General features: G+C 50.5%; 1 protein-coding gene across 2 annotated transcripts; it reads left to right on the forward strand.

The window, feature by feature from the left end:
• Window positions 1-2,264: 2,264 nt before the first annotated feature.
• Window positions 2,265-9,228, forward strand: LOC131196526 (uncharacterized). 2 transcript variants are annotated; one of them, XM_058179366.1, is made up of 6 exons: window positions 2,303-2,402; window positions 2,789-2,908; window positions 3,497-3,632; window positions 5,174-6,900; window positions 7,697-7,757; window positions 9,031-9,228. In XM_058179366.1, the coding sequence occupies exons 4-6, from the start codon at window positions 5,881-5,883 to the stop codon at window positions 9,093-9,095; spliced, it is 1,146 nt and encodes a 381-aa protein (XP_058035349.1). In that variant the 5' UTR covers window positions 2,303-2,402; window positions 2,789-2,908; window positions 3,497-3,632; window positions 5,174-5,880; the 3' UTR covers window positions 9,096-9,228. The 2 variants fall into 2 exon arrangements, with proteins under 2 accessions (XP_058035348.1, XP_058035349.1); XM_058179365.1 differs by lacking the exon at window positions 2,789-2,908 and having other exon boundaries at window positions 2,265-2,402.
• Window positions 9,229-12,536: the final 3,308 nt, after the last annotated feature.

Below are 12,536 nucleotides of genomic sequence, written 5' to 3' on the forward strand. Positions count from 1 at the left end.
ATAAATAAATAAATAAGGGAAACCGCCCCTCCATGTACACCCCAAAGGGCCAGGCCAACATAGCCTGAAACGGCTGGAGGCTTGTCGTGGAGGGTCTGCCCAGCTGCCCGGCGGGAGGAGAGGACTTGAGCGGCTTGGTACCAGAAGTTGGGAACTGCAGAGAAGAATCAAGGATACAAATATTATCCAATTGCAAGGGGATAGAGAAGAGAAATAACTGACCACGAAAAAACCTATTCTTCAAATTCCCTGTCATATTTTGCTCTGAATTAGAAGAACAATTCTGATGTTGTGTCTACTGGTACTTCTCCAATTAGGATGGTTCATTTAGTGGCTGTCCGATATTACGTCAGAAATGCAAAATGGGCCTTATGGAGTCTTTTCGCACCAATGACCCTTGCACCATTCCCCGCATTATCAGAATTCTGACGCTTGGCAGCGGACTCGTATTTATGATGTTCCCGCGGGGGTCACACAATCCTTCTTTGCGACCTTCTGCAAAGGAAGCCAGAGGCGCTTTGCAACCGTGCTCCCCACTTAACGACTGCAGAGATTCACTTGACATTGGTGGCGAGAAAGGCAGTACAACGGAGCAAGAGCTCACTTAACGGCTTAGCAACAGAAATTTGGGGCTCTCTTGCTGTCCTACGTCGAGGACTTTAGGAAAGAAAGGGCTGCAGTTGCCAGGGTTAAAATGGAGGTCCTTTGGCTATCCAGGTGTGGCGCCACACGCACTCCCTCAAAAGAAACCATAGCTACGTCTCTGTGGTGTTTCTGCTTTTGTCTATCCAGGTGGTGAAGTTTAGGAAATGCAGGAAATGAAATTAGGATATTTTGGGCTGGAAAATCATTGTGAAATCAGTCAGAACTTTTCCTCTATGCTAAACAAAAAATACAATTAGCGTTCTGCTTTGGGATAGTCTAAGCATCGGGGTCCAGGAATATTAATATAAATATTCTTTGTATGGTTTTAATACCTGTCCAGGGAGCGGGCTCCACAAAACGCTAACACAAAACTTTGAAAAGGAACCCGGACTCCTTGAGGACACAAAGCAGAGACCCCTCCCCTCTAACTCTGTCCAAAGCGGGCTCTCTCCCTCCCACAAGAACATCCTACCCCACCCACCCAAAAGTAAAGGAAGGACCGGCCAAAGCCCCGGCCGCCTGCCTGATGTCCCGCCCGGACCCAGGACAAGGCGATTGAAAGCGGTTCCCACTCTCCTCTGCGCCCACCCCCACCTTCCAATTTTCAGGACGACCCGACGAGCCCCTGGGTGAGAGGGGGAGGACAGACACCTTCCCCCCCTCGAACTCCTGCGCTAGCGACCCTGGCGGGGAGAAGCAGCCCACCTGAGTGAAGAGGAAGCCGGGCAAACCCTCTGTTGACTCTCGCATTCCTGGCTCGACCGAGCAACCCGAAGAAACTTTCGCTTTCGGTTCTGGGCGGATCTGAAAAAGAACAGAAGTTTTTTTTAAAAAAGGAAAGAACGGCGGGTCTCATCCCCCCATCTTCTTCTTTGGCCAGGTCGCCGGAGAGTCAGGAAGGCCGGGTCAGGTCAATCAGAAGAGAGGTGGAGGGGACCTCCGAGGTCATCTAGTCAAACCCCCGCTTCAGTCGGAGATTCTTATAGAATCATATAATCACAGAGTTGGAAGGGACCTTAGAGGTCTTCTAGTCCAACCCCCCCCCCTTCTCAAGCAGGAGATCCTTACCGAATCCTAGAATCATAGTTGAGAGCTTGGAGGTCATCTAACAACCCCCTGCTCGAGCCAGAGACCCTTTCAGAATCATAGAATTACAGATTTGGAAAGGACCTCAGAGATCATCTAGCCCAATCCCCTTGCTGAAACAGGAGATCCACTTCCATTCCAGGCATTGAGCAAGCCGCTTCTTTCAAACAGCAGGGAAGGCAGGAAAGCGAAAGTGAAAATCTCCGGCCGGCGGGGCTGCCTGGAAACCACGTGATTGAAGAAAAGAGCCCGAGAAAAGACACCCAGCTCACCTGCAGGAACAGGGCGGAGGCGCTGCCCACAAAGAGGCTGTGTTTGTTCCCGGGTCTTTTAAGGGCCGTTGGGGGGAGGGGTTGCTTCCTTCTCTCCTCGCCCCATTCCAGGCGCCTTCCCTCTGGCCCGCCCTCCTTTGGCCAAGAGGGCCGGGGGAGTAGGGGCGGGCGGGTCACCCTTTGGCTCTGTTTGTGGAGGGGCTTCGTGGCAGGAGGCGCATTTGGTGTCCGCCTGCGGGGAGGTCAGTTATAAGGTTTCCTGCCTGAGCAGGGGTTGGACTAGAAGATCTCCATGGTCCCTTCCTCCTCCGCCATTCTGCTATTCAGTGGGCGAGCGGGGGCCCATCTACAGTCCTTACCGCCCTCCCACCTTGCTTCCCAGGAAAGAGCCGCTAAAAGGTAAATCCGTGATGGGGGAGGAGGCGTGGGGGGGGGGGAGGAAGGGAGTTAGGTCAAGAGCCCCCTCCCTCCCCGCTCAGAAGGAAGCGAAAGCGGCGCCGAAACGCTAGAGAGAAGAGGGCTCCCCTCGGGTCCGTGGGATAAGGGACGGGCTGCCTGTCTTCAGGGGGTTGGACTAGATTTATTTATTTATTTATTTATTTAATCGCATTTTTATACCGCCCTATCTCCCAAGGGACTCAGGGCGGTTTACAGCCTAATAAAAACATACATATAAATACAAAATAAAACACCAATTAAAAAATTATTAAATAAGGCCAAATATTAAAAATTACAATAAGATAATAAAACCCCGTTAAAACCAAATTTAAAATTTGAAATTCTAGTCCAGTCTAATCCAGATGACCTTCACGGTCCCTTCCAACTCTGCTATTCAGTGGGCGAATGGGGGGAGGGGGTCAGGCTGCAGTCCTTCCTCCCCCCTGCCAGGAAAGAGCTGCTGGCAGGTAAGTCCGCACAGACAGAGGAGTGGGGGGGGAAAGGGAGAGAGGACAGGAGCCCCCCCTCTTCAGCCAGATTTTCCTCCCCTTGGGTCTGTGGGCAGATGGATGGACAGGCTGCCTGGCTTGACCAGTGGGGTGGACTAGATGACCTCCGATGTCCCATCCTGCCCTAGAATTCTTTCCTAGGGGCTATGCCCCCCCCCATGGCCCTATCCCAGCCCAAAAGGAGCTCCGCGAGGACAGTCTCACGCGGGATGGGAGTGGAAACCCGTGTCTTGGAGGCTCGTGAGAAACTTTTGAGTCCGTCCATGCTTCTCTTGGGTGGAATTGCGCTGGGATGCGGGTGGCAAAGGGGCCCTGCCCTTCTTTGGGGGCAGCTTTTGGAGTCTTAGAAGACCGTCCCTGTTTGCCGACAGTCCAGCTGCTTCTGTGCCCCCCCCCCTGCCCATTCCCGGATCTACAAACTATGGTTTAAAAAAGTCGAGATTGCGCAGAGCTAGATTTGGGTCTCTTGTGGCCACAAAATGACTCCAAACTAATGAGATGTTTACCCCCGCCCTCCAGCTCTGCCTCTTCATCTCCTACCTCCAGACCGGCTGCTGGTTCTCCCTTCCGGGGCTCCCTGGGTGGCTTGAGGCCAGACGTGTAGAATGGAAGGGGCCCTGGTGATGCCAGCCCTGGGCCGCCCCTTCCAGCTGGGGATGCCGCAGAGATTCCCTGATCCCAGGTAAGTCTCCCCCAGCTTCTCCTGTTGCTCTGAGCCTCCCGAGATGCAGAAGGAGGCCTTGGGCTCCCAGTGATGCTCCCCTTAAGCCAGACTGGTGCTCCCAGACAGCCGGACTCCTTGGGGGAAGGATAGGTCCTTCTTCTGAGCCCCTCCAGATAGGAGAAGTCGAGGGCGACTTACTATCCTCTCTGAAAAGGAAAGTGTACGTCCGCCAGTCGCTGTCGGCCCTCAGCATTGTTGGAATGGAAGTAGAAAAAGAAGTAATACAAATAGAAATAGAATAGGACAGGATGGAATGGGATGGGAGGGAATAGACTAGAAGGAATGGATAGAATAGGGATGGGATAGGGAGTAGAATAGAGTAGGGTAGGGTAGGGTAGAGTGGAGTAGAGTGGGACGGAACCAGGGGTGAAATGCTACTGGATTGGACCAGATCGGGCGAATAGGCAGTGGAGATTGGGGCTGGTTTGGAGAACCGGTAGTAATCTTTGGCTGGCGATGCCCCCGAACCAGTCTGAGGCCTGCAGCCATGTGTGGAGGCAGGAAACTGAGGAAAGCATGGCAGGGCTGCAGGAAGAGGATCTAAAGGGTAAGCCAATGCTGGAAGTGGGGCGGGGAGGGAGACCCACTGTGCTCGCCTGGAGGGGGGACCTGGCAAGGTTTGCTCGCCTTTTGGCCATGGCGTGCTCGGCTTTTCCATTTGGCTTCCACGGGGCCTTTGGCTGACTGCCGCCCGCTTGCTTTTCCCCCACATCCAGCCCATGATCAGGAACGTGCCACTTCTGGGCCGGGCCACCCACCTTCAGGTCCCTGAAGGGCAGGGTATGTTTTGCTGTTGCTGCCGCTGGTTCCGGGATGGACAGGACAGCCCAGGCAAGCACAGTTCTGGGATGGCAGGAGAGCCCAGGCAAGCTCTGGTGCTGCCGCCACTGCCACTGTTGCTGGAGCGTCCGGGCAGGAAAACTCCCCGGGAAGGGCTCTGTCTATGTGCCCAGACCAGGTGTGTGTGTGAGAGAAAGAGGAAGGGAGAGAGAGTAACAAGAGAGAGAGAGAGAGAGAGAGAGAGAAAGAAAGAAAGAAAGAAAGAAAGAAAGAAAGAAAGAAAGAAAGAAAGAAAGCTTATGACCACAATTGTGCTCCAAATTTTGGTTGCTAACAAGAGCATTGTTTAGTGAGTTTCACCACATTTTACAAGTTGGCCACACCCACCCAGTCACATGACCACCAAGCCACGCCCACAAAACCGGTAGCAAAAAAAAAAAAAGATTTTACCCCTGGACGGAAGAAGAACAGAATAGAAGGAATGGATAGAATGGGACGATATGAGATGGCATAGAATAGTGGGATGGGATGAGACAGAACAGAACAGAAGAATGGATGGCATGGCATGGCATGGAATAGAATAGAAAATCGAATGAAATGGAATACAGAACGGAATAGAATGAGGAGAGAAGAGAAGAGAGAACGGAACAAAATACAGAATAGAATAGAATACAGAATAGAATGTTATGAGTGACAACTTTAATGAAATTTCCTTGCAGATATGACTTTGTGGGACGCTGACCTTTTACAAAAGCGGGTACTGACAGAGGACCAACCCCGCAAGATGGACTTTCAGGTCCTCCCCTTGGAGTCTCTTGAAAGCAAAGCCTCTGCCCTCCACCTAAAGGGCTCTCTGAAGGCCAGTTTCTTCGGGGGGCTTTTTAAAGTGGGGGGAGCAGCCACCTACCTGGAAGAGAATCCACCCTCCAGGAGCCAAGCCCGTGGGACCCTTCACCTCTCCGTTACTACTGAAATGAAGTTCTTGGCCACGGATCTGCTCCATGGGGGGAATGTTTCTTATCAGGAAGCATTCGTGGAGGGGTCAGCCACCCACGTGGTCACAGCGCTGCTGTACGGGGCCCAGGCCTTCTTTGTTTTTGATTGTGGAGTCTCCGAATCTGAAGATGTCCGGGACGTCCAGCGGCATCTTCTGCAGATGATTGAGAAGGTACCGAAAGTTTCTGCAGGAGGAAGAGACACCCCCAGATGGAGCGAAGCAGAGAGAGAAATGGAAGGAAAGATCCACTCTACAGTCTACAGCGACATCCCCCTGAAAAACCCAACTACTTTCTGAGAGGTCTTTCAAATCTATGCCTTTTCCTCCCAAGCGTTCGGAGAAAGGGAGAACACGGTCCCGGTGAAAGTCTGGTTGTATCCGCTCATCAAGTTGGATCCCAAAGCGGCTCGGATCATCCGGGAGCCACCCATGGGCTGGCTCCGGGAGGCAGAAGCTCACCTGCAATCCCTGATCAAAGTCGATCTCCGGTGCCAGGATCTGATCAAATCCCCCATCGCAGATCTCTTCCCAGAGATGAAGGTCCAAGTCAAACAGCTCAGGTGTCTCTGTCGGCGACATGGTCAAATTTTCCGGCAAGAGGTTGGGAAGGCATTGCTTGCCGTTCGCATGGGACAGGAAGAGGCCGCAGTTTTGGGGGGCGTGTTAACACGCTTGCTCTGCTCCCCTTTCCATCAGCAGGCCCTGAAGAAGCTTCTCGCGAGAAAGAAACAGAAGATGGACTTTGTGAAACTTTGCCTGTCCCACCTTGAAGGGCTGGAAGTCGTCTCTACTCCGGACAAGCTTGAGGAAATATTGTTTGACTGCCGACACAAGGTTGTGGTCGCGTTTGTGTTGACTTCCTTACACAGGGAGGAACCCTCTTTAGATGGCTTGCGAGGTTGGCTCCCTTTAGAGGGAAGTGGAGAACCAGCGATGGTGGGGCCCTCCTCAGAGAAGCAACCATCCCAGCTGTGGTTTGAGGATGAAGAGAGGAAGCAATGGATCCGCTGTGCGGTTTCTTCCCTTTCAACCTTTGCCGAGATCCACCGGGAAAAGGAGAATGTTCGCTTCCTGGTTTCCTCGGTCTGGGATGAGAGCCATCCGGGAGCCTCAGTTTACCTCTATGAAAATGGCAAGTTGATCAACAGACACTTGGAGCTGCCCTTCAGACCTGCTCCTCCGGAGGTCGAGTTGTACCAGCCGGACCGTGTCTGGATCAAAGTCAATCCGGTGAGCTTTGGGGCGTGTTCCATCTCCAGGTACGAAGTGGAATATCGGATTGCAGGGGAGACATGGACCAGCGTCCATATGAAATGTCCAGAGGATGGAATCAGCCTAGATGTCCATCGAAACATCCAATACCAGTTCCGATGCGCTGTTGTGACTCAAGTAGGGATCGGACAATGGAGTGAGATCGTTTCCCTCTGTCCCACGGAGAAGCCCGAAAAGGTGAACTGAGGCCTTCTTTAGTTAGTCTGGCTAAACAAGAGGAGGAAGGAGAGGGGAAACGAGGAAGGCAGGGGTGGAGAGGAGGAAAAAGAAGGGGGAGCAGAGAGAGGAAGAGAACGGGAAGGAAAAAGGAAGCAAAGAGGGGAGGAGGAAAAAGGAGGAGAAAGAGAAAGGAGGAGGAGCAAAGAGAAAGCGGGGGAGGGAGAGGAGGAAGAGAGAGGAGATGGAAGGAGGAGGAGCAGTGGTGGGTTGCTACCGGTTCACCCCAGTTCAGGCAAACCTATCGTGGCAGTGGGAGGCTCTGCCCACCCGCCCGGACGCTTCTGCACATGTGCAGAAGGGTACAAGTGAACTGATAGCGACGGGTTTTGAAACCTGCCCCTGAGGAGGAAGGGAGGAGAAAGAAGAGGGTGGGAGGGAAGCAGGAAGAGGAAGAAGGGGGAGCGGGAAGAGGAAGAGAAGCAGGGAGAGGGGAAGAAGGAAGAAGAGGTGGAAGGAAGAGGAGGGGAAGGGGAGGGGAAACGAGGAAAAGAAGGGAGAGGAGGAAAAGTGGGGAGGAGGGAAAAGGTGAAGAGGTGAAAGCCCCCTTCTCTGAGCTTCAGAGTTCATCTTCCTCTTGGGGAAGGTGGTCTCCCCAGATGGCCATCCTGCAGCTTCCCTTGACACATCTCCTGCCGAGGACGTCCTGGGTCCACAAGCGGCCTGAGACCCCACCAGCCTTCCCTGCCAGAGGGAGATCCAGACCAGGGCCATCGCTTAACCGGAAGGCCATCCTGATCTTTTCTTTCTTCTCCAGGAGGCACCTCTTCCAGGAGGGAGACAGGCTGAATTCGGACCACGGGGCCATGGAGGAGAAGGTAACAAATGTCCGTATTTCAAGGGCTTAGAAACACCTCCCTGCCAACTCTTCAGGGCCTGGATGTCCCATTCCCACGTGCTCATGGAGAGTGTCTCAAGGCCTGCAGGAGGTTCAGAGGCCGAGGTGGGAATGGCGTGTAGACCAGGGGTGTTCAACTCATTGGCCTGCGACGTGGTCAGATCCGGCCTGCGGGGCGATTCCGGTTCACCCAATGCAAAAAGGAAACATGGCAGCAGTTTGGGGAGTGGCATCAAGCTGGCCACGCCCACCCAGGTGGCCACACCCCCCCAAGGTCAACCACAACCCTGATGCGGCCCTCAATGAAATTGATTTGGACACCCCTGGTTTAGACCCTTGAGAGCAAGAGTGGAAAAGGGGGGGAATTGGCCTCCCTTCCCAGCTTCCGGGGATCCTCAGCTTTTAAAGGGCCCTTTTTCCAGTTGTCAAAACGAAACTCATGAACTAACCCAATCTTAATGGGGTCCCAATCTCGGTACAATGTGTCCTCAACTTACAACTGTTTGCTTAGCAAGCGAAGTGACAATGGCATTAAAAAACAGGGGACTTGGGACCGCTTTTCACCCTGAAGGCCGTTGCAGCCTCCCCACGGGTCACGTGATCAAAGTTCAGGCCCTTGGCAAGTGATTCGTATTGATGACGGCGGAAGTGTCCCTTTTGCGACCTTCTGAGAAGCCAAGTCAAGGGAGAAGGCAGATTCACTTAACAACCGTGTGACTCACTTAACACATGTCATGGTTCGCTTTCTGACCGTGGCAAGAAAAATCGTAAAATGGGGCAAAAGTCACTTAACAAATATAGCCACATAAATTTGAGGTTCAATTGTGGTCATAAGTCGAGGACTTCCGGTAGATGAACCACAGCCTTATGCCACTGGAAGTAACTTTCTCTTTCCCTTTCTTTCTCCCTCTCTCCTCTCTTTTTCTCTTTCTCCTTTTCCTCCTCTCCTCTCCTCTTCTTTTCTTCTCTTTCCTTCTTTTCTCTTTCCTTCTTCTCTCCTCTCTCTCCTCCCCTCTCCTCTCTTCCTTTCCCCTCTCCTTCCCTCGTCTTTTCTCTTTTGTTCTTCTCTTTCCTTCTTTTCTCTCTCCTCCCTCCTCTCTTCTTCTGTCTCTCTCTTCCCCTCTTTTCTCTTTCGTCCTTCTCTCTCCCCTCCCCTCCCCTCTTGTCTTTCCTCTTTCATTCTCTTTTGTTCCTTTCTCCCCCCTTTCTTCTCCTCTCCCCCCTTCTTTCTCCCCTTCTCCTTCTCTATTCAGAGCTCAGAGTCGTCCTTGTGGGGAAAACTGGCGCTGGGAAAAGCGTGAGGGGAACACCATCTTGAAGAGCAAACATTTCGTCTCCGAGATGAGTCTCCAGACCGTAACCCGAAGTTGCCAAAGGGGGGAGAGGCGGCTGAAGGACCGGAAGATTGTGGTGGTCGACACACCCGGAGTTTGCGACACCCAGCGCTCCGAGGGGGAAACCTCTGCTGAGCTTAAGAACTGCCTGCGGCTGTGTCCGCCGGGCCCCCATGCCATTATCCACGTCCTTAAGATTGGGACTTTCACCGTGGAGGAGAAGAAGACCGTCCGGGTCCTGAAAAACACTTTCCAGGCGAGAGCCCTCCGCTACGTCATCATTTTGTTCACCGGGAAAGAGGACCTAGAAGGGGAATCCCTCGAGAGCTTCATCTCTGCCCAGGACAAAGAGCTGAAGAAATACATCGCGGAGTGTGGGAACCGGTGCCTAGCTTTCAGCAACCGGGCCGAAGGGGTGGAAGGAGAAGCTCAGGTGGAGGAGTTGATCCAGATGGTCCAGGATCTGGTAGAAAAGAACCAGGAGGCTCCGTATTACTCTGAAGAAACTCAAAACGGCTCCTCCTGGATTGTCTTCCTCTTCTGAGAGAGAGATAGCAAAGACCCACCCACACACACACAAAACAGCACTTTATTTCTTTATTAGTAGATGGTGGGTATGCAGCGAACATAATATACCACATTTTTATAGGGAAACTTTATTAGTAGGTGGTGGGCATGCAGTGAACATAATATATCAGTTCCTTCTGGGGACTGATGCGTAAACAGAAGCACAGAATCAAAATCACGTGAATATTAGTATTACAAAGCCTTAGGAAGCCGCCCCCCCCCCAAAAAAAATCCTGCATTCAGTTTTGGTCACCAGATTACAAAACAGATGTTGAGACTTTGGAAAAAGTACAGAGAAAAGCAACTATGGATGGAAACTTATCAAGGAGAGAAGCAGCCTGGAATTAAGGAGAAACTTCCTAACAGCAAGGACAATTAACCAGTGGAACAACTTGCCACTAGAAGTTGTGGGTTTTCATCACTGGAGACTTTTAAGAAGAGACTGGACAGCCATTTGTCCAAAATGGCCGAAGGGCTCCTGCTTGAGCAGGGAGTGGGACTAGAGGACTTCCAAGGTCCCTTCCAGCTTAATTCTGAATTGAAATTGAATTGATGCCAGAGCAGCATAAAAAATTGGGGGCGGGGTAGTTGTATCTGAGGCCTCCATCTGTACGGTTTTAATTTGGCATAAGTGGATTCTTTTTTGGGTGGACACAACCCGCCACCCTCCCACCCCCAATTGAGGAAGGTCCTAGGATAAGCAGCAAAACATTTCGGAAAAATGTCCAGCTGCCGTGACTCGGCTTCCTGACCATTCTATTTGGATAATGACCAAGAAACTGAATGGACCTCCTCCAAATTGTATCTCATAATGGACTTTTGCATTTGGCCCATCTTCTGTCAGGCCTCACCTCCTCTTCCTCCTGCTCCTCCTCCTCCCTCGAACCCCTTGAAGAGCTTTCGCTTCTCATTCAAGAGGCTTCTTCCATTCATTCGGACGGAATGGCAGGGGATGGGAGGATGTCTATTCTTTGCAGTCATCTGATCATTGGTACTATCTCTGAGAGTTGTCAAGGCTGCTTGGAGGTTTATCCATGACCTCGGGGTCTCCCGGATGCAAATGGGTGTGGAGGCTTCTTGGAACTGCTGGAAGGACTGGAGGGTGGGTGGGGTTGTATCTCTTCCCCAGCCCCACTCTCGTTGAGGGAAGCTTGTTCAATTCATAAGGTGGGTGGCCCTTGTTTGACCCCTCTTTCAAGAAGCTGAGGAAGCTTCTTGGATGAGAAGCGAAATGTCTTCCAGGGCAGGGGGAAAAAAGTCCAGGGATGTTTTGAAAAAAGACTTTTGGGACTTTACATATATAAAGTTATATAGGATTATATAATCCTATATATCCTCTTTAAATCTTTTTGTTTTATATATTTTCTTTATGTAACTTTATATAATTCTATATATCTTCTTTAAGTCTTTATATATCTTTATGTTCTTTATCTTTATATAACTTTATATAATTCTATATATCTTCTTTAAATGTCTATGTGTCTTTATATTCTATATATATTTTCTTTATGTAACTATCTTCTTTTTATATTACTCTATATCTTCTTTGAATATCTTTTTTATATTATCTTTATATATAAGATATAACTATATATCTTCTTTACATAACTCTACATATCTTTAAATATCTTTATATAACTATATCTTCTGTATATATCTTTATATAATTTTATATATGTTCTTTAAATGTTCTTTCCCCCTTTTATAGTTCTTTTTATGCGTACGGTATTAATATTTTATCTCTTGTCATTTGAGATTTGGATAAAACTTATTCTGAAAAATAAAAGGCCTACAGTAGCTGAATAATTCAGCCAGAAGTCAAGAGGTTAAGCGCTCCAAGACAAAGCAGTTTTTTCTGCTTGCTTGCACTTTCTAATTTGGACACTTTAAATGCATTTCAAGTTGCTAGTCCGCTGTGTTTTTCAGAGGTGGATTACAACTATAGCACTGACAGTTCTCTTTCTTCAGAACCAAAGTTGGCAACTTTAAGACTTGTGGACTTCAACTCCCAGAATTCCTCAGCCAGCAGAGAGAATTCTGGGAATTGAAGTTCACAAATCCTAAAGGAGCCACTTTTGGAGACTCCTCTTCTAAAGTCGCAGCAGAATAAATGCCATACTGGATGTTCTCCATTGCCCAAAGCTTTTTCTTTAGCTGTTTCTTGGAAAAGGCAATTTCAGATACTGAACTGCAAGGGGGGGTCAGAGGGAAGGGTTAAGGAGGGGCTGGGAGAAATGCACCTGACAAACCCCCAAATTGCACTCTAGACCCCAACTTAAGCAGAGTCCGCCGAGTCCTGCCCGTCGTAGAGACAGCAATATGGTTCTACCATCCTAAATATGAATGGAAACCTTGACGCCAAAACCACAAACAGAGTGAGGGAGGTAAATAGCATCCTGGCTTGCCCAGGGACTGACAATTTTGACAATCTCGCTGCCGTTACGCAGAAAATTGTGACACCTTTCCATCATGCCGTTTAGAGCCGCCATCGGGCACTCCGGGTTGACCACCGTTGGGTATCACCGCCTGGCAAGTCAGATTAAAGATGGAGCAGTTAGGAGGGAGAGATGGCACTTGGCAAACTTGGAAGATCTCCCAGAGAGCAAAACATTTCTCCCGGGGTGTGGATAATCCCAGAAGCACAACACTTGGGAGAAGGTCCCTGGTTGACAGTGAGGATGGAGGGGACCTTAGGGATCTCTGGGCTGGGGGGTTTTCTGGCAGACATTTCATGATCCCACTAAGGAACATCGTCAGTGATAGAAGGGAGGGGATGTGAGGGAGAGGGGGAGGAGGAGACTGGACAGCCAGTTGTTTCCTGCTTGAGGGAGGAGGTTGGACTGGATGACCTCCAAGGT

This window comes from Ahaetulla prasina, chromosome 4, assembly GCF_028640845.1.
Source record: "Ahaetulla prasina isolate Xishuangbanna chromosome 4, ASM2864084v1, whole genome shotgun sequence".
Lineage (NCBI taxonomy): Eukaryota > Metazoa > Chordata > Lepidosauria > Squamata > Colubridae > Ahaetulla > Ahaetulla prasina.